A 21,858-nucleotide genomic window follows, 5' to 3' on the forward strand; every position below is an offset into this window, starting at 1 on the left:
TATTTCTTAATACTTGAAAGTAACAAATAAGTGAGTCATATAGATTTGTTTTGTTGACACATAACTGTAACTCCATTCCTGAAACAAGAATAAGCGCTGCACTTGTAGTACATACCTTTGAGATTGTAATGTGTACCTAATAATTTAAAATTATGTTCAAAAATATTTTAGTATGTTATAGAATTAAAATATATATATATATATATATATCTGTACCTCAGAGGCAGACAGATGCAAATCCAGATTTTGATGAAATGACATTTCGATATTTGTATCCAGTTTTTATGATCATGTCCATTGATTTTGAAAAAATGTAAGTCTTGAATGAAAATGAAAGAACCAATGTATTAAGATACTGAAAATACAAATGAATGCTATAAATGATTAGAAATCACTTAGAGAAAGTAGATTCTTCAGGCTTTGGTGAACATTTGACGTTTGGATTTGCACCTGTCTGCCTCTAAGGTACAGATATATAAATTATGTAATTTTATAATGTTGTGTATTAAAAAAAAGAGTAATATTGTAAGAGTCAGTGCAGATCTATTTTATCTCCATTATTCAAATCTAACCCTTTAAGCCTATTTCAATGAACTGGACATCTATAGCTAACCTTGCCCTCCATACATAGATACTTAAAAACCAAAAAATAGGTTAAAAAAAGTTTCAGTTGTGCATTAAATTTTACTATTTAATGTAAGCTGATGTTAGTTCGTGTTAGCTGATAAATAACGTTGCCATAGAAATACAAATTTGCTATCGTAACTATGGTACGTAATATTATTTACATTGAAGTTGTTGTCATGGTAAACAGTTATCCTAAAAAATTAATAACAATAATATTTTTTATGTAACATAATTTATAACCATTTATAATGCAAGATGGAAGAAGTTGATACTATACCTAATGAAATCTTAATTCCTGAAGATACAGTAAGGTAAGTTGATTTTTTGAAAATGCGAGATCCCAGATTGCTTAGTAAACTTTGGCTACTTGATGTTTTAGATAATCTAGATAGTGGAACATTTTTTCCCTATTACATATTTTAGATATACTGAAGTTACCTTGAACTAGATTAGACCAAGAGTAGGAACCAAGCCTGAATTTGGCATTCTCTTTAAAAATTCTATAAGTTTTTTTGTAATTATACAATCCGAAAAATTATACGTGTATGATTCATATCATTAATTGTAGTGCTTTCACACTTATAGATTACGCAGACAGGGTATAGTCTAAGCTTATAACCGAGTTGTACAGTTTGAACCTGCGCTGTGCCAGCGGGTACCCTGCAAGACATCGGACCCTCCCTATTATTGAATATATAAAAATAAATAAGTGCAGCAAGATCCTTTGAGTTATGAGTGGTGTGAATTTTTTTATATATTCACGTGTATGTATAATGTTTTTTACAGGTGGATAAAACCCGGAAATGTTAGCAGCCTAACATTTTTAGGAAAAGATGTATTAGCATTATGTGATAGGCTTCACATTTACTTTTTTAATATTCTCGATAAGAGTGAGCTCATATATAATGCCACTCGTCCAAATAATGGGAATGGAGTAGAGTGCTTTTCTGGTATATAATTTTTTTTCTTTTAGTTGGCTCTAAAATATTTATTGTTATAAAACGTCACTTCCTTTGAGTCAAGTATGTTCATAAGAATGCTATTACTTTCAGTATTCATATGTATAGTTAAAAACTGTACTACTAGGGCGGCCTCCGTGGTGTAGTGGTCAAGACGCTTGACTCGCACACCGAAGGTTCCGGGTTCGATTCCGACAAAAAATTAAATGTAATTTTTCTCAAGCCTGGGTGTTCTGTGATGTAATTCACAACTGTAATTGGGCCTCCTGGCCTGTTGTTGTGGAAAAAAATAAAATAGAATAAAAATAGAATAAAATATAATCACGCCATTTACCCATAGGGGTAGAGTGGATGGAATGCCTAACGCATCTATCTTCCACATACTTGTCATACATGCTCTTGGATTGTGTCTACTTTTGACATGACCAAACTTGACTTGATAAATAAACAAGAGAAAACATGTTTGTAAATAGCTTCAAAGCTATGTTTTTCTTTAGTAATGAATACTTTACCTACCCGTACTCGCGTATCTATAAATATATGTTTATTATTTTAGGGCACAAAACATCACAAATATTTGTTTTTGCTGAAATGTGTGAATCTCCCAGATTACTTCTTCTAACTTATCCCGATTTTCAAATTATGCGAATCATTAAAGGTATAATCTATTATGTTAATAAAGTTTACTTCAAAATTTATTTATTTCTTACATTTAAATAATATACCAAAATAAATTTCTAATTCAATAATCATGTTATTTTAAGCTTGTAAATTTAGAATAAATTCTTAAATAAATAAATATTTGAAAATAAATATTTTGAAAAAACACACCACTCTATGTAGAAGTTTACTAAAAAAATTGTCAGTCTGTAATATTACCCTTTCTTTCGAGAAATGTATAAACACTGCACAGAATTGAAAAATGTTTACTACTTTCATGAATGTGAATATGTATTTTTTGGTCAAGATAGAGATTTCCCTCTCCCTGCTAAAAAAAGTATCAAGGCAATGGAGAATTTTTGGAAGTCTAGTTTTGTTGACGCATAATATATGCATTTCTTGGTAATTGAAAATCCCTTGAAAGCGAAATCGGGTATTTGTCTGAAATGATTCAGACCTGCTAAAAATATTTATGTTGTTTTATGCAATGTAAGATGTTTTCTAATATTTGTGTTGTGTTTGGATAAACAAGACGAAGATGTAACAACCTATGCAGCCTTGGCATTAACAGAACTTGAACAGATTATAACATTATCAGCATATCCCAATTATTCAATAACTGCTTGGTGTTGGCGGACCAACAGAAAATTAGTTTCTTGCGAAACTGGAATAAGGTCTCCAAATTTTTTTTTCAGGTATTACTGACTTATCTACTAGCTATTTTTTTATTTTATTTTTACCTTGTAAGAAGATGTCAAATTATTAAGTGCTCTTTTTGGTTGTTATGTGCTTTTAGAAATCTTGGAGCATGATAGAAATTATCAGTAATATAACTACAGTGCATTCAAATGTTTAATAACCCTATGTTAATTTTCATGAATAACAACAGAGATGGAAAATATTTTAGTTGGTATTAGTAGCCACTTTACAAACTGTGTAACATTCACCATTTTGCCTATGTTTCAACAGCCTCATTTCTTAAAACATCTGTTGATTTTAGTGAAGTAAAAGAGCTGAAATCTTTATTGTCGTGAAGAGATTCATCTGATTGAATTATTTCATATACTACGTAACGCCTGAAAATTTTTTTCCGTGTAAGTGACAATGTTTTAAAATAAAATATTCTAGTGTGCCTACTAACACAAACGAAATTTGTATGTTTACTTGGTTCATCGATAGGCACTAACACATTAACATAGGGTTATTAAACATTCAAACCCACTGTTCAACATTATGGATGCTGCAATGCTGTCTAAAATGTTAGAAAGAAGTGCTTAAAACTCACGGCTTAGCAACCAAAAAGAACACCAATAGCCTGTGAATTCAGAATTTTGTTATTAATTGTGTTATTACATTACATTACATTATTATTGTGTTTTGGACCAGGCTGCAATTCACATACTTATGACCTGACTGGATTCCCTTGCTTTATGTATTCCAGTTGATACATACTTAAAATATTGTTTGTAAATAGAGTGACCGATATTTTAACAGACTGAAGAACTTATTTGGTAAAGGAATATGGAAGTTTACGCATTTACAGGGGTTATGACTTGTCATTGGCTGGTTTATTTGATCACTTTAAAGACTGTGTAATGTACACCACTCTGCCTTTTTTGTCACATCCTTATTTCTTAAATTCTTCCATTATTTAGTGATATTTGTTTTTTTTATTTATTTTTTTTATTTATTTTTCAAAAATATTTACAAAAAAATCTTAAATTAAAGTCCTGCTGAGTTGCATACATACAACTCGTCAGCAGGTTCTTATAAATTACATTAATTATTTACACTTAGCCTACATTAACAATAATTTTACTTGAAAAACAATTACAGATTACATTTTGAAAAATTAAAAACTATCACTAATACAAAAAACTTTTTTCTAATAACCATAATTTGAGCAAACGTCGAACTCCTGTATTTAACTCAGTATTTTTAATATTGTTTGGTAACATATTAAATATTTTAGGTATACTGTATTGCAGTGTCCTTTTGCCATATTTATTGCAGTATCTAGGAACAGCTAGCCCTTCCATACTAGTAAACCTGGTGTTGTAATCATGTACCAACTTGAGTTTATACTCGGAGTGCGACGCATGCTGACAAATTAATTTGTACCAAAGTAGAGCCCTAACAGATAATTTATTTACAGATTTATACATTAATGATATTGAAATATTGTGTCTCTGGCGGTATACATCTTTATGTAGTAGCAATTTGATCATAGAATTTTGCAAGGTTTGAATAAAATTAATATTAGTTTCACTTGATAACCCCCAGGAAGTTATGGCGTATCGTATAATTGATTCAGAGAGAGATAAATAAATAATTCGTAAAATATTAACAGGGACATAATATTTTAATATGTACATTCTATTACTTATTGCTCTTAATCGCTTACACAATTTTATAATATGTACATCCCATTTAAAATTACAATCTATAGTTAAACCTAAATAAACATACTGCTCAATATTTTCAATATTTTCACACATGCACGGTTGCATAATATCACTATGTATACACAGATAGTTATGTGATAAAATTGACGGTGTTGTGTGAGTTTTATAGTTTGGTGATCTTATGTGCAAAAGTTTGGTTTTCTTTGAATTAATTATTAAACCTGCATCATGGGACCATTTTTGCAGGTTTAAAAAGTCTTCTTGCAATAATTTCTCTGCAGTTTTGAGGTCCTTATGAGACACAACTAAAGCAGTATCATCGGCGTATACATAGTGTTTGACATTATTAAATAGTTTATTCATGACTGTCACATATATTATATACAAGGTAGGGCCCAATATTGATCCTTGTGGCACCCCCGAAGAAACCTGTTCTATTTTACTATTTTCATCTAATACTTTGACACATATTTTTCTATTAGTTAAATAATTTTTGAAAAGTTTTAAAAGGTTTCCTCTGATTCCAATGTCATTTAATGTGTCTATTAATTTTGAATGGTTAATTGTATCAAATGCCTTTGAATTGTTGATAAATAGAACAAGGGTGTGATATTTTTTATTTAGTTCATTATTTATTCCATTTGAAAAATCTTGTAATAATAATTCAGTACTCTTTTTCTTTTGGAAACCATATTGATATTGATCAATTATGGAAAATTTTGATAAATAATTAATTAATTTTTGAGCTATGTATTTTTCTAATATTTTTTCAAAAACAGGTAAAATACTTATTGGTCGATAGTTACTAATGTCTGAATGTTTACCACTTTTATATATGGGTCTGACTATACTATATTTAAGTAATTCTGGTATTTCCGCTTGGAGTATAATGCAATTAATAAAATGTGTTAATACTGGTCCTAATAAATCAATATGTTTTTTTACATCATACATTCTAATATTATCAAATCCAGCAGATTTACTATTTTTAAATTTTTTAACTATATTAACGACATCTTTTATTTTTGCTCTAGGCAAAAACATGCTCTGCGGTTGTTTGTCAATTGACGCATCAATTGTTTTTTTATTACAATGATGTAGCATGTTATTTATACTTTTTGTAAAATGATCAACAAAATCGTCACTAATATTTTTAGGAGTAGTATCATTCTTTATTAAATATTTATTTATGGTTTCATCGCAACTGCTTTTACTCCTTTTCCCTAACAACTTATTTATTTCGTCCCAAGTTTTCTTAGTTAAGTAAAAGAGTAGAAATCTTTATTGATGTGGGTGAGATTTCATTAAATAATTTCACCTATTAAGAAAATAAGGATTGTGAACTTCTTTTAAGTTTAAATTTGTTGCAACAGAGAGGGAAAACATTTTTGAGAAGGGAATATGAAAGTTTAGGCAGTTACAGGACTTATGACCTGTCGTTGGCTGGTTTAAGTGGCCACTTTACACACTGTGTAACATTCACCATTCTGCCTATGTTTGAACATCCACATTTCCTCAACTCTTCCATCTGTTGACTTTTGTGAAGTAAAAGAGCTAAAACCTTTATCATGTGGGTGAGATTCATCCGGCTGAACCAATTCACCTACTAGGCAACGCCTGAAAACAATTTTCCAATTTTGTATACTTCTTCTTTTACCAGGTAGTTAATTCAACAATGTTTTGAGTATGACCAACGCCAATGACAGGTCATAAGCCCTGTAAATGCCTATACTCTCATATTCCCTTCTCAAAAATGTTTTCCTTCTGTGTTGCAACAAATTTAAAAATGAACAACTCCCTGGGAGAAAATCCAGTCAGTCTGCAAGCATTTGGACATACTCAAAACATTGTTGGATCTTTTAAGTTGTTTATATTGCATTCTTAGTTGTAGTTTGCAAAATAGTCTGATTGTGCACGGATGGGCCAAGAAATTTTGTGTTTGGGAAGTTGCTCCATTCTACAAGTCATGCATGTTTCTACCTCGTAATGTACATGGAAATATCCCTAACATTATTGATATGACATGGTCTCCCGAAGGGAACCTTTTCTGCATTGACAAATCTGCCAACGTTTATTCTGTAAGTAGAATTCATCAATTACATACTCATACCCGTATGCAGAGACAAAACTTAAGGTGAAGAAAGTACATTCTAATCTCAAATGCGGAGAATAACCCGAAGGTGAAAACAATAGAATATACTTTCCTCACCTTAAGTTTTGTCTCTGCATACGGGTATTAGTATTATTCTGCAGTATTAATGACAAAAAAAATTACTACAATCTAACACAGTAATTTTTATTTTCTTTATTTCCAAATAAATTTAGTTGCTTTATCTTACTAGGAATTCAAAGTATGATTACCAATGTATGTCACATTTATTTTATGTTTTCCTCTAAATATTTACATTTACTTATACTATTCAGGTTTGTTTACGACTATACTATTCTTTATTTTAGCTTTAAAATTAAATAGATTCATTACAGTTTGTTGATTTGCATATATCTTTATGACAGGTGCTGTGGCGCAGTTGGTTAGATGGTCAACTGTGGTACTGTTATTGCGGGTTTGATCCCCACCAGTCGCAAGAAAAAAAGTCCACAAGAATATTTTTTTCTCAATTGGTCTAGGTCAGTGGTCGGCAAACTCATTAGTCAAAAGAGCCAAAGATCAACTGTACAACAAATAAGATTTCTTTTGATAGCTAAATTTCTTTTCTTTTTAAGATGTTTCTTCTTGAAAACCAACAAACCTTATTATGTAACAAAGATCTCTGTATTTTCTGTATTTCAAGTAAAAATTCTTAAAGTTGGCGATGATAAAGAGCTTAAGTGGCAATTATTATGATGAGTATCTTGATCACCAGATCCATAATATTGAATTTTTTTCTGGAAATCTCTTTGCACAAAGCGCTTTTTGATGAATGAGCAATGGTAAAAAAATATCTTGTGCTTAATTTTTCCCTTAAAAATAGAAACAAAACCTTTCTCACTCCGGTCATACTTTTAGCCCCATATATAGGTATGTTGAAATTGAAATAATTTTATGAGTTTATTAAGATGCTTCTCCATGCATTAAATGACAGCATTTGCAATATCCTCAATAATTCAAAAGGCTTTAGTCCTAGAAGTTCATCTTTAGGACCCGTAGACATAATAAATCAAGCTAAAAGTGAAACTTGCGCTGTGTGAGCCATACTCAAAAGGCTAAAGAGCCGCAGTTTGCCGACCACTGGTCTAGGTGTCGTGGTGTATTTTGAATAACTTCCTTGCATATATTGCCTCTTTCCCAGATGCTGACAAGCCTCTAAAATACAGGATTCTTTTACAAAAAAATGTAGCTACTGTTTATTTATTATTCTTTTCCTGTGTATAAGGCACTCCATTTACACAAAAATGTTAGCAAATCTATTACCCTTTATTAAGACACTAAATAATTTATGTTTTTTTAGTTGACAATGATTATATTATCAATACCCACATATTCTTCTTCTGACCTGTAAATAATATCCAAATACTTCTCCCATCTAACTAACATAAAAATCCCACTAAATTCTATAAAACTTCTAATCCTAAACTTTTATTGTAATTGTTTTGAAATTACCTTACTTGTCTATGGAGTCCATCTATCAAAACACCAAAATACGCCACTCACTTCAAACTTTTTGTTTCCAGATTTTAAGTGATGGAATTGGTATGATAGTTACAAAAGAATATTCATCAGAATCTGGCCCATATACTCCATTTATGTCATACTACAAAAATGGTTTGATTATTTATGGAACTGAGTTGCAATTAAGGGTAGGTGCAAACAATTTGTCCTTTCTTTTATTTTTTCATTAGTTTATTTGTCAGATTCATGTATGAAACGGAAAATTAAGCTTTGATCTTTCAGCAGAGGCGAATCAATTTTTTAATTACTAATTACTTAGATTTTTTGTCAACTGTTTTTTTTTCTAATTTAATGTCAATTCTAATCCAGTTGTAAAATTTAGGTTAAGGCATCTACTCTATTCATATTTTCCAAAAAAAGAGAATGTGAAAATTGGTGATATTTATATAATGTAATATTTGTTTTCTTAGCATTTGACAAAAGTGAACAAGGAATGGATAGAGGACTGGAATTATTCTCCCGAATCCCCAATTGTTAAAATTGCAACCGGAGGGCTTGGGGAAATATTGATAGCTTTACTAAAAAGTGGGCAAATAATACAAATTAGTTATGAACATGACTGTGTGATAACTAGTGAATTGTACTTTTGGCAAAGGTAAACAAAAATATTCTCATGTAAATTTGATTCATTTTTATAAATATCAAATCGTTTTATGGGTTTAAAAAAGTTGCACATAGAAATTGTATGAAGAAGTATGTATTGCTTAATATAAGTAATACAACCTTTATTTGGAAGGAATAACTAAACTAAATAAATTCAAACAATTTGTTATATTGAAAAGTAATTTAGGTCTGTAAAGTGATTATGTTTATTGACAACCTAAGTTAATTATGTTAATTGACAAGCTAAATCTCCCATACTGGAAACCACAGTATAAAAAATCTGAATATTTTTAATGTTAGTATAAATATACAAGTTTTTCCTGGGTTTTTAGGAATTTGCTTACTCCTAAAAAAATCAAACATGTTTTATGTATCCTCAGGTAGTCTAATTATGCTGAGTGGATTGAGCAAAATATCCATTTCACTCCATGTTTCAGCCATCTTTTTTTTCAGTTGCATTCAATTTGTTGGCATTGTAAAACCTTTTGGTAATACAGTTGTGACTGTTAATAATGTAAATCTCGTTTGCTTATGGAATGGTGTCACTGGTCAACTGGTATTTATATGCATTTATTATATTATTTACTGTTATTATGTATGTGAACTACTTTTTATTTCATCAATGCATCTAGTTTTCCAGGACCAAACTGCGTAATGTTATCAACTACATAAGTTGCTCTCCAGTATCTCCCTTGATCGCTATGTGTATACGGTCGTGCACTGATAATGGAATATGTATCATGCATGCTGAAACACAATTAAGAGTTACTTGCCAAAAAAGTTTAACAGATGAAGAGCTGAATCATATTGTTTGGAGTGGAAGTGGAAATGAACTGATTGTTTCCGCTACACAAAGTGGGCAAATTTTCTTTTTGAAGGTGCGTATTTATTACCCGTCTAATATACTTACATTATTATCAAAAACATTGTAACTTTTAAACATCCGTTTTTAGTACAAGAGTCCACCAAATATAGAAGTTGTAAACATGATAAATATTAAAAGCAATATCGTGGATAGTTGGTCAGTAACATTGGGAAAAGATATATATTTTATGTGTCTGGCTTTAGTTGTCAATGTGTATACAAATGGTAAATAAAATTTTCCATTTCTTTGTGGTGTAGTTTTTACTCTTTTGCATAAACTAACATTTTTTGTCACTTCAGTTCCAGAAAAAGCTCTGATGATTTACAATTTTTTAACCAGTAAAAAGTTTTCAACAGTTGCAAGAATTGAACCGACTCTTATAAAAGTCTTTCATTTAGAAAACAACAGATTACTTGGAATTAACTCCCTTCCTAGGGAGATTCAGGTCTTCAGTATAAATATTGAGGTATTTATTACAAACTGTCAATAAAATTTTCTTGACAATATTTTGAGTAGGTACCGCGAAACCGTCCAATTTTGCCCTGGATGGATATTTTGCCCAAACAGTCTAATCTATGATCAACCTTTAAAAAAACATATTTTAATTTGATTTCGGTAAATTTAAACAATATTTCCATTTGATTTCGGTAAATTTGGTACCAAATTACCCGAAATCAAATGGAAATATGTTTTTTTTAAAGTTGATCATAGATTAGACTGTTTGGGCAAAATATCCATCTAGGGCAAAATTGGACGGTTTCGCGGTACATTTTATTTTGTCCAAACATTTTAGACAAGTAATTGATTTAACCTATGTAAAACATTATTGTAGGAGGAATTTGTGAAAATAAATTTAGAGGATTTAATTCCATTAGATTTTGAAATATCTGGAATTAGTATCGAAAAAGATCGCGCTGGAGTTCTGATGTGGGGTTTGGATGGGATGGTTGTTTATAAATCTTCGATTTTTAAACCTGAAATGAGTAAGTGTTTTTATCTTCAAAATACTTAATGTTTAACTTAAACATTATCATCAATTTTCATTTTATTTTCATATTTCAGAATTCAAAGTAAAGGCAAAGCATTATTTATGTGAAAGTTTAAAAAATGTGGTTTTCGACCCTCAACAAAGATATGCTGTGTCTTTGACGTTTGATGGATCTCTAACTGTTCACAATATATCATCAAACATAAATATTAAAGTGGGTGATCTATCAGGGAGGTCTATTATACCCGAGGAATTAATTATGAATGATATATTTGAAAATTGTGAAGGTTTGCTATCTACATTCTATCATATTGCATGAATCAAATGGAATTTTCTTATATGTATGATCCAATTCTATTAAATATTTCATTGTTTTATATTCGCAAAAATTGATGTTATATGTAGGTACTTCATTGAATGATGTTTTTCATTAGAAACATGGATACAAAATATTGAAAATAGAAAGGAAAACCAGGAAACTGCTCAGTGGGAAGATCTCCGCAACAGTTTAGAAAATGCCTTCGAGTCTTTACAAAAACGATTACTTGTGTTATTAGAAGAAAATATTTTGGCTCCCCCCTTGCATCAATTACCTCTTAGCATTTTCAATTTGCACCTAGACGCACAAGCTCAAAGAGATAAAAATGTAGGTACATAATCATTTTTCTTATTAACATAGATACAATAAGCTCTCTAATTATATATGGGTAGCATTCATTAGTATTATTAAAAAAATTAAGGTCCAACATCAAATGTGTCAAGTTCTGAATTAGTGACTTGTATTTTGTGTGTGGGTCTTTTAAGTTACAATTCAAAACATAATTTGCTTTTAGATATGATTTTCCATTTGCAACTATTTTTATTAGGTTTAATTAAAACCTAGCTTTTGGTGTGTGCTCTCCGTTATTAAATATAATTGGGTATGCTATTATTTATAAAATAATGAAAAAATAAATGTACAGTACTCCCTCCTTTTTTTTACATACATAAGTTTATTGTACATTATTTGAGACAATCTATAATCCGACACTTCATTTCTCTGCCAGTAATCCAGCATTTTTATACAGGCCTTCCACTTCAATGGAATAATGTAGCCTATTAATACAAAACTACAGTAGTACTGTATTGTAAGTTTTTTTTAAAATTATTGTAGTTTTATTTTATGTTAATACTTCTACTATTAACTACAGTACAACATACATATTTGTACAGTAAGTTCGGATTACCGAGAGACCACTTTATGGTCATATTTTTATTTATTCATTATTTTAACTGTATACGTGCTATTTTAAATAGTGTTTGCACGAGTTAATTTGAATTTATTTACTATACATGCATGTTTTTTTTTTTAATATTCCACCAACGAGTCGTGATGAATTCACAATTTAAAAAAAAATCTGTATGAAAGAAAGATTATTTTTCTTTTCTTAGGCAGCTCATGAACGTGAAAAAGTCCATGCAGAGTTGGAAGAACAAATAAAAGCACAAGATAAGATTACAGAATGGATTAAAGTTAGGTGTTGGGATACAATGGATGTAATCAGAAAAGAATTGCATGCAATATTTACATCAGATTTTGTTGAAAATTATGCTTTGCTTCCAAAAACCTATGTTCATAAAAATGTGGCAGCCGCTGTTGAGAACTTTAGGAAAATTGAAAGCATGCAAGATCAAAACTTGTTTAAGCCTTGGATACCTCCTGTATCATCTATTTTTGTGTAAGTATGAATGTATTTTTCAATATTGTATCTCACAAATTGCTACACATCCACCTAAATATATATATATATATATCATAGAATTAAGAATAGGTAGTTATTAATTCTATATTTTTATTTGCATGCCTATAAACTAAAATAAATTTAAATATTGTTTGCTTGAAAGGCTTAGTAAATTAAAATAAATTATTGTGATTGTTTCATAGAGAGGAATCACTACGAAGCATACATACCGAAAAGGAACAGAGTAATACTTCTGAAATTCAATTGGAGATAAGTGAAACCAAGACTGTTGAACAATTTATTCATCAAATCACAGGATCATCTGCTCACCTGTTCATCACTCCTGTACCACACAGCTATATTCAGATGCTAACACAGTCAAACTTGCAAATGAGGTGGCAAACTACTATGACAGAGGTTTGTGTTATAGTATAGTATTAATTTGTAGTAGAATATAACAGTGGACAGTCGAGGTCCATTTATTTTTCCAGGTATGCTTTTGTGGGCATTGATAGAAAATAAAAACTAAGTCCATAAAATTCATTCAAATCCATGATGTATATTTTTAGGAAAATACACACAATATTCAGGTTTGGTTTAATAGACAATTTGATGAAATGATGGCCAATAAGGAAAAAGAGTTATCTATGATTGAAGGAAAAAACATGAGACTAAATGTAATAATTTCAGGTGGGTGCTGATTATTTTTATAAGTTTGTTTAGTAAAAAAAAAGTAGTTTTTAGACCAAAATCTAGATGTTTACTTTGAATTAAAAACATATTTATGAAATAAGTTTTTCTTTTATTACATTATGGTATAGGTTCAGCAATAAGTATTAGTTTGTGGGGTAATTACTACAACTAGGTATCTTCGAAACCAGCATTTTTGAGTTACTCATTAAAAACACGATCATTTGAATGCATGAGTTGTATATTTGTAGCATTCATGGAGGAATAAACATAGATGTGTTTTAGTTATTAACTCAAAAATCCTGATTTTGAAGTTACCTAGTTGTAGTAATAACCCTACAAATTATTTTACAATTATTATTTTATCAGATGTGAAATGATTCTAAACTGAATATTTTGTTTTATTTTTTGGGGGCACATTAATTAATCCAGCTATTTGTTTTTAGAGTTAAATACCCTTTCAGAGTTGAAAGGAAGCGATGACAGGATAAATGTATTCATAAGAAATCCAGAGTGGGCACAAGAAGAAATACCGGCTAAGTTGATAGCTGTAGAACAGACTGAGGTAGTAAAGTTTATTTTATTTTATTAGGTAATTAAAAAAAGATACATAATTTAAAAAAAATACAATCGGTAGATATTTGTCAATACAATAAAAAATGTATCAATGTATGTACAATAATCAGTTAAAAATATTATATAGTTGTATCCTAAAATAAATGCCACGTTTACATTCAACACCATTTTATTTTATTCGGTCAACATCTTGATATAATTTTTTTTTTTCAAACAATCTCATTTTTATTTTTTCTATTTGAATAAAATATTTTTTACTGAAGTTGTTTCATGGAGATTCATTATACATTTAGAAGTTTATCACTTTTCTATTGAAGCAGATAAAATAATAAATAAGTTGGCTTGAGTAAAATTCACAATATCTATGTTATTACAGGTTGGTGTTACTCCCTATGTAAGCCCTAGTCAAGTTGTTATTCCCCAACCAGATTTAGGACCAAAAGATGACTTTAGAGAAAAGGCACTTATGTATATGATGGATGGTGTATTGGAGAAGCTTTGGCATGAAGAAATTAAAAAAGCGATTCCTAAACCACAGTGCATGGTAAGATTAGAAATTACAATTACACATAACAAAATATATATTTATGGTTCAACATGAAAAATCACAAATCACAAATTTAGTGCTCAAAATATTAATTTTCAAATCCCAGTATTAAGGTCTATAATTATATAATACATATATCCATTTGAGACAATCTCCAGATCAGGAGGTCCGAGGTTCGAATCCGCTCTACCGTAACTTGTTTACTATTTTCTAACACATTATTTACCACTAAAAGAAGATGGCTCCAAAATTCAAATATTCCGGCAAATCATAAGAACGCATAAAAATTTCCTTTAAAACTGCTCCAAATACAGCAGGTACTGATTATTTTGTAGGAGAGATTCAAATTGAATTGAATCATGTCCTATCATTCCATTCCCGATACGTAACATGAAATTAAGGGACAAAATTTCTGTGAAAATATTCAGTATATTCACAATATGCAGATCAAATAAGTTACACTACTTAAATAATTATTTTTACTCTTCTTTTTGTTTGTTAGCTTGTAAAAGATCCAGAAGACTTCAACGAGGATGACCTTAAACAAATACTCGAGTGGGAGAAAAATGTTGAGTTTCGTAATCAAGAACGTGAAAAGTATTGGAAAATGTTACGCTCCGAATATGCTAAACTGTCAACATCTTTAAATGAAATGATTGACAAATTTAATCAGAAAGTCAAAGAATTTTATTTGATGAAACTCAAAGTGGAATCTGCTATTGGGCAAGAAAATTTAAAATTAATGCGCTTAAGAACAAACCATCTTGATCGAATAGAAAGCGTTGAAAAAATACAGGATTTAGAGTAAGTTATTCTTTATTCATGTATTAAATTATAGGCTCTAGAGTCTAGACCAATAGTTTATTGTTATTTACCTTTCCAAAGTTAGGATCTCAGCATAGAAAGATCACAATTTTAAGGGCAAAAAATGTTGTATCGCATCTCATTGATTTAAACGCCTTTGTATTTATTTATTTATTATTTTGATGATAATATAAGTACAATTTATTTTCTCATAGCCTTTACGTTTAGTTTTAACTTTTAGTTCCTTTTTGAAAATTAATTACTCTTTTATGTGAATACACCTTATATGACAGGAGACAGATAGTGAACAATGAAATTGACCTAGAAAAAATTCAGAAAGAAATACAAGACATACAGTTTCAGCAATCAGATTGCCATGCGGCTTACGAAAGCCTAATGGCTCGAGATCGTGCTTTGGATAAAGGATTAAGGTCTAATTTTGCTGATGTGTCCCCCATTGTGGCTGATTTGTGCTATAAATTATTCAAGTATGTATGGGTGCCAATAAGTTTCCAGTATTTATGAAATAATCCGGAAAATGCTCAACTACATGCATAATTATTATATGTTTTAGAAAACGACCGAAATTGCAATTAAGAGCATCTATGACACCAGGAGTGTTATATGAAATGGCATATGCGTGCTTAACAAAGGAGAGGCCAGAGTTTCTACATGTCGATTGCAATGAATTTTTGAGAGCGTAAATATTATTTTATTAAATAATACAATTTTTTATTTTTTTAATCGGCAAAGAAAACAGTAGGTATATAAAACAGTATCAAACAGTATAATATCAATCTTTCTACAAAATATTTATGTAGGACCTTTTAAAAATCTCAAAAATTCTAAATTTTATGTTGTTAACATTACAAAATGTGTAAATGTAAATAAATTATTTATTTACTTCTTATTTTACGAACTATGTACGTATTCTGTTGACATTTTATCACAGTTTTAGCCTTTAAACTTTATATTTTTTATTAAATATAAATTGGTAATTATAATTAACTGTATTAATATGCTTTCAATAAGAAAAAAATATTTCTTTACTTTTCTTGGCAGGCTCGATCAATTGGACATGATAAGTAATATGCCGCCCGTAATGGATGAAAATATTTGGCAAAATATGTGCAAACTTAGGAGAATCAAAATAGACAATGAAATAAAGGTAAAAGTAATTAGTCAAAATATTTTATGACAATCACGTGGAAATTTTTTATTTTATTTTCTATTCTAACTAATTGAGTCGTATTTATTTAATTATTAATTTAAACGCTTAAAAAGCTCTTTTTATTTTTACAATACATTACTTTTTTTTTAAAGAAATATTTGCGTTCTTACGATTTACCCAAATATTTAATTTTGAGGGCCATTTTTAACGAGTTGTAAATAACTCACTATTAGAAAATGGGAATCGAGTTGGGGTACAGTGGGATTCGAACCATGGACCTTTGGTCCGTGAGTCCGAGACACTATCCACAGGACCACAACCCGATTTTACAATGTATATAATAATATAGAGAACAACAGAATACTTTTTTCTTTCTTCTTTTTTGGTGACTTTATAACTCAAAATCCACCAATATTTTATTATTATTTTTTGTTTCATAGAATTTGTGTAACTAGTATAAATCTTTTTTCAATTTTTAATTTTTTTTATTCATTATAAAATATGCAAATTGATTAATAATTTTAAAAAGAAGAATTTATACAACGAAAATATTTTAATTGTCATAATTGGTAGGGACTTTCAAAATTAGGACTAATGTTTCAGCAGTTTTTTTTACAAATCGTAAAAACGATGTAATTATGAAATATTTGGTTGCGAATATTTATTTACTTAATCAGTATGATTATTAGAACCCATTTTATTGGATTGTTTTATTTTTATTATTATTATGATTGAAAGATGAAAGCAGCATGTGGCGAAATAGCAGAAGTCGAAGCAACTTTGGCTTTGTGGGTCAAACGAAGCATGAACTTGAAAACTCTTGGACAAAGAATGAGGCATGAATTATCTCGATTAAGAAGCAATATTGCGAGTGTAGCAAGAAATGTATCAATACAGGTGCGGTATATCCTTTTAGAGTTTTATATTTTTGTAGTTTTAACAAATTAAGAAAGGAAACTGTCAATGAATTAAGGCTACGGTAAATTGTGTATTAATATCAGAGTAATAATGCGCCAAGCTATAGAGGAGCCCAAACGTAGGAAAACTATTATGTGACTATTAAGTATTAAGTTAGATACAGTTCGCATGAAAATAATAGGCCGTACTCAGGTCGAGGAAAGGTAAATATCACATACTACAAATACTGATAAAAATATGTGAAATGGATTTAGAATAATTCATTAAATTTTCAAAATCAATATGGATATTGTGGAGAAATGTTTTCATACATAAATGTAAAAAAGAAATTCAATAAAAATACATTCATAGAAAAATGCGACGTATTTGGCTTTGGTTGTTGTGACGTCAAGATTCGTGATATTGTTCTACACAAATTTCAACGGCCACAAACAAATAAACATGAATCGTGACGTATTAGGGGCATGGCCAATGGAATTACCATTTTTGCAGGAATTAAAAATTACAAATGTAAAAGTATTTTTTTATGCTCCTAATCATTACCAAAAATTTTTTTTTTACTGGACTTCATTTTATAGATCTTTATTATTCTAAAAATGAAAAAAATGTTATATTTCCCTATTGCCAAATCTAATTAATTTAATTCATTGTTGCCGCGTATTGTCGTCTTTAGGAATGCTAAAAAATAGTACCTACATATTAACACATATTTTTCACTTGAATTGAAATTAACATTATTTTACTTTTCATTTTCAATCATTCTAATCATTACAGAAAACTTTAAAAATGTATCTAAATAGGCGTTTCGGGTTTAAGGACATTATATGGATGCCTAGTGCGGCCCTGACATATTGCCCGCAATCAACAGTAAACAAACTTTGATTCACAAATTTATCGCCTAAATTGAGAAAAAATAGTATCTTAAGTAAATTTGTTGATATAAGAAAAGTTTTTAAGCAACATAATACACATGTCAGGACGATAAATGCCAAAAATCAATGTAAATCAAAGTAAAATTTTCGAAATATTTTAATTTTATTTATTACAATGTAAATATCTAAGTTATTTACAAACAAAGCCAAGCACAGCGACGAAAGCGTCCGTTGGGACAGTTTTGCGTCTGTTGTCAAACAAAACAAAATGGCCACCAGCAGAGTGAAGTTATCGCTAACCAATAACGCTTCCGCTCTATGAAACATAGCGATAGGGCTTCTCTATAGCTTGGCGCATTATTACTCGGAGGTATTAATCAACAGTAGTTAAGTGAATAGACCAATTAAAATAATTATAAAATCATATGGTGTAAATATGACTCAATATTAAAATGGCATTGTCAGTTTGTCAAAAGATAAATTAATAAACAAATAAATAAAAGAAAATAAATATTTAAATTAATATTTGAAGTATTTTAACTACTTATTTATTTTATGTAAAATAACTAAATTAAAATTAATGACAGTTCTTTATCATAGTCTAAAAACAAAATTAAATTAATATTTTTAATATTTTATTTTTTTATCAAAAACATTATACATATGCACATTAGTTGATTACAGTCACAGTTTAATAAGGAACAACCCATCCCCGTAAACCTCCACTAACTCACTAAAAAATACATGTTGAGTCGGGGCACTTGCAATGCATTCATAAACATACGTGCACATACATACACACACACATACATATATATTCACACACACATATATATATATACGTATTATAATTTCATTATAATATTCAGTTTATATATATCCATGCTACATATATTATATTATACTACCAAAACTTTACACTATATTACTAGTAAAATCCTTTTTTTACATAATATATTATACTCGTACCAATTAACAACTTCTATTTTTATTTATTTTGAAATGGTATTTTATTATCTTTTCAATAAAATTACAGCTTGTAATGAAAAGTGGATTTGTTGAAACTGCAACTACGGGACATATCGAAGACTTTGATTCGGCTGTTTTAATTAAACAGGATGATGTGGACGCTATTAATGTTAAAATATTGGTAAACAATTGTGACATTATTATATATTTTACAATTAACTCAGTGATCTAATAAAATCTTCTTCTTTTAAACAAAGTAGATTTTTTACTATGCGTTTGATATAAACTTTGAAACATACCATATGTTGTATTAAAATCTAAATTGTGTAGATACTTTTATTTTTAGGAAGCTGGTCAGCAAAAACTTAAAGCAATGCGACAAACCACGAGTTTTAAAAAACATATTTTGTCAATGGAATGGGAACATGCTAAATCAAAAATGGAAATACGACACCTCGAGCAAGACCTCTACAACTTGGAGAGAATTAAAGTCGGTTTTTATTAAAGAATTTTACTTTTGAACTGAACTAACTCTTGCGGAGGAAAAAAAAAACTAATTAACTCTTGAACACTTAGATCATTGAAAACTTTTTTTAGGTTACTAAAGAAATACGGAAGTTCCTTCAAGAGAAAACAAAAAAGAATGTAGTTCTTACGCAATCGAATGCCATAGTTGAGCGTCAGATAGAGAATACTCGGGTGGCTTTTGATAATCAACTTTATAAATACATGCATCGTGTGGAAGAGCTTGAGGTTAATATTTTGGTGTAAACTTATTGAATATTACAATTATAACAGATCTGTCCCTTTATTATAAATTTGTATTATGCACACTGAGATTTTCAACAATTTTTTTTATCTTGTTTTCAGATGAAAATTGGCTCAATTAATACTAATATAGAAAAAACTGATGAATACATGTCGCACTTGAAGATAAAAGTTTCCGAGAAACATCACTCTGAAGATCCGGCTGCCACAAAGAAGAAAGTTAAAGTTCAAACTAAAAGGTACGGCAATTTTTTTTTTAAACCATGTATTCATATAATATTATGTATATTTTGTACTACAGAATATAATCTTTTTGTTAAATTTGATTAAGTTTATCAAATATAAATAAAAAAGAAAATTTTTACAATAATGAGTGATTTAAATAAAATCAATTAACTTACACCCAATAAAAAAAAATGTGTAACGTTGGTGATCCGACAATAGGTCCTATTTTTTTTTTGTATTTTTCTTAACTGCAGTGAATTATGTACTTCCATAGTTATGAAGTCATATACGCTGCCTCATTGTACGCAGCATTTTCATAACAAAATAATTTACAACATCAGAATGTAACAATTTAAATTAACTTTAAATGCATTTGAATTCACCAAAGTAAATATTTTTTTTAGATAGTACATAATTTCAATACATGATTTAAAACTTCCACAAAACCTAACTTCAAAATACTTTTTAATTTTACTAATATGATTTGAATTATACTATTATGAAGGCAAAAGTGATTCACCACTACAACCATAGTCAGTATTCAAATTTGGTTTATTTTTTAAAGTAATTTTTCAAGATGTGAGGAATTTGATTTTTTTAAATACCTACGCTTTTTTTAATAGTATTGAATACAAAAATATCACAACCATTCGATATATATATATTAAATTATACAAAAAATATTTTCATTTTCTAGCGGAAATTAATATTTACACTCTAGAATATCCTTCCTGATCCCAAACACTTAGCTAAAATTTAAAGTAATTTAACTGCAGAAAAATCTTTTTTTTGAAATATAAACTTGTTTATTATATAAGCAAGGTAAAAAAAAAATGCAACTCCCATATAAAAAAAATTATATATTTTCAGTGATAAATGTATAAAATCTCGTACCTATCAATTTTTCAAAAACATATTTCCTTAATTTTGTGCGTTGCAGAATAAACTAAAAAAAAAAAAACCAATCTCTATTATAGATTTCTAGGTTGGGTTAAAATTCAGTAAGCATTACAAAACTTTAAATTTATAATCTCCTTTTTAGGATGGAAGCAATGGTTTTGCGTAGCAAATTATTAAGTGAGGTACAGAAACAACATATCGCAATAGTTTTGCTTCAAACTGAGCTCGAACTACAACGTTTAAGAACTTTCCCAACATTGTCTATGGCTAAGAAATAACACTTTTACTCTAAAAATCTAAACAATGTGAGATTATACAAAATCATTATAATATGTAAGATTTTTAGTAATCAAATAAAATAACTAAAATACTAATTGCTTTTGTTAATTCGTGGGATACCTACATAAAATGTTTAATCCACACAACCTTTTTAGTACCTGCCAGAAGTTTTGTATTTGTCAATAAATAAATAAACTGTATTCATCATTCTCGATGATGCCTGCTTAGGCGACAGCCCTCGATGGTCAATAAAGGATTAGTAAAACTAATAGAGTTGACCACGCTTGAGGTCCTGGGTTTGAAATTCAATTTATTAATATAGCAATATTAGATAAAATGATAATTGGTATTTTATTATAATCCTGATGCATGTACCCTTTTCTAGAAGGTCAATATGAAATATGAGGGAAACACCGCAGTGAAATTTTAATCTAGTACCTGAAACTTATAACTATCTATCTACTATCAGCTTTTCTATATACACAATGAAGAATTATATCCTCAAATTAGATATTGACCAAGGTGCAGGTTCTAACAGGTTCCAAGCCAATTTTCTCTGTTGAATGTGCTCATGCTTTAGCCTATTCTTTATATCACTCATTCAATTTATCTTTAAAAGTTTATATAATATTATAACTACG

The 21,858-nt window shown here is 29.2% G+C and overlaps 1 protein-coding gene across 2 annotated transcripts; it reads left to right on the forward strand.

The window, feature by feature from the left end:
• Nucleotides 1-833: 833 nt before the first annotated feature.
• LOC148284514 (cilia- and flagella-associated protein 43) lies at nt 834-21,805 on the forward strand. 2 transcript variants are annotated; one of them, XM_088239026.1, is made up of 29 exons: nt 839-938; nt 1,414-1,577; nt 2,143-2,244; nt 2,779-2,941; nt 6,537-6,729; nt 8,324-8,449; nt 8,732-8,916; nt 9,378-9,480; nt 9,557-9,802; nt 9,878-10,013; nt 10,089-10,255; nt 10,622-10,772; nt 10,852-11,064; nt 11,212-11,423; nt 12,209-12,495; nt 12,702-12,915; nt 13,068-13,188; nt 13,635-13,753; nt 14,141-14,308; nt 14,814-15,115; nt 15,409-15,603; nt 15,690-15,815; nt 16,178-16,283; nt 17,025-17,183; nt 19,113-19,226; nt 19,392-19,535; nt 19,643-19,798; nt 19,916-20,052; nt 21,081-21,805. In XM_088239026.1, the coding sequence occupies exons 1-29, from the start codon at nt 883-885 to the stop codon at nt 21,214-21,216; spliced, it is 4,701 nt and encodes a 1,566-aa protein (XP_088095152.1). In that variant the 5' UTR covers nt 839-882; the 3' UTR covers nt 21,217-21,805. The 2 variants fall into 2 exon arrangements, 1 of the variants encoding a protein (XP_088095152.1); XR_015824637.1 differs by lacking the exons at nt 16,178-16,283; nt 17,025-17,183; nt 19,113-19,226; ... (2 more) ...; nt 19,916-20,052; nt 21,081-21,805 and having other exon boundaries at nt 834-938; nt 15,473-15,603; nt 15,690-15,813.
• Nucleotides 21,806-21,858: the final 53 nt, after the last annotated feature.

The sequence above is a fragment of the Micrasema longulum genome, unplaced genomic scaffold (genome assembly GCF_059751315.1).
Source record: "Micrasema longulum isolate JH-2025_06_02 unplaced genomic scaffold, ASM5975131v1 h1tg000113l, whole genome shotgun sequence".
NCBI classification, from domain to species: domain Eukaryota; kingdom Metazoa; phylum Arthropoda; class Insecta; order Trichoptera; family Brachycentridae; genus Micrasema; species Micrasema longulum.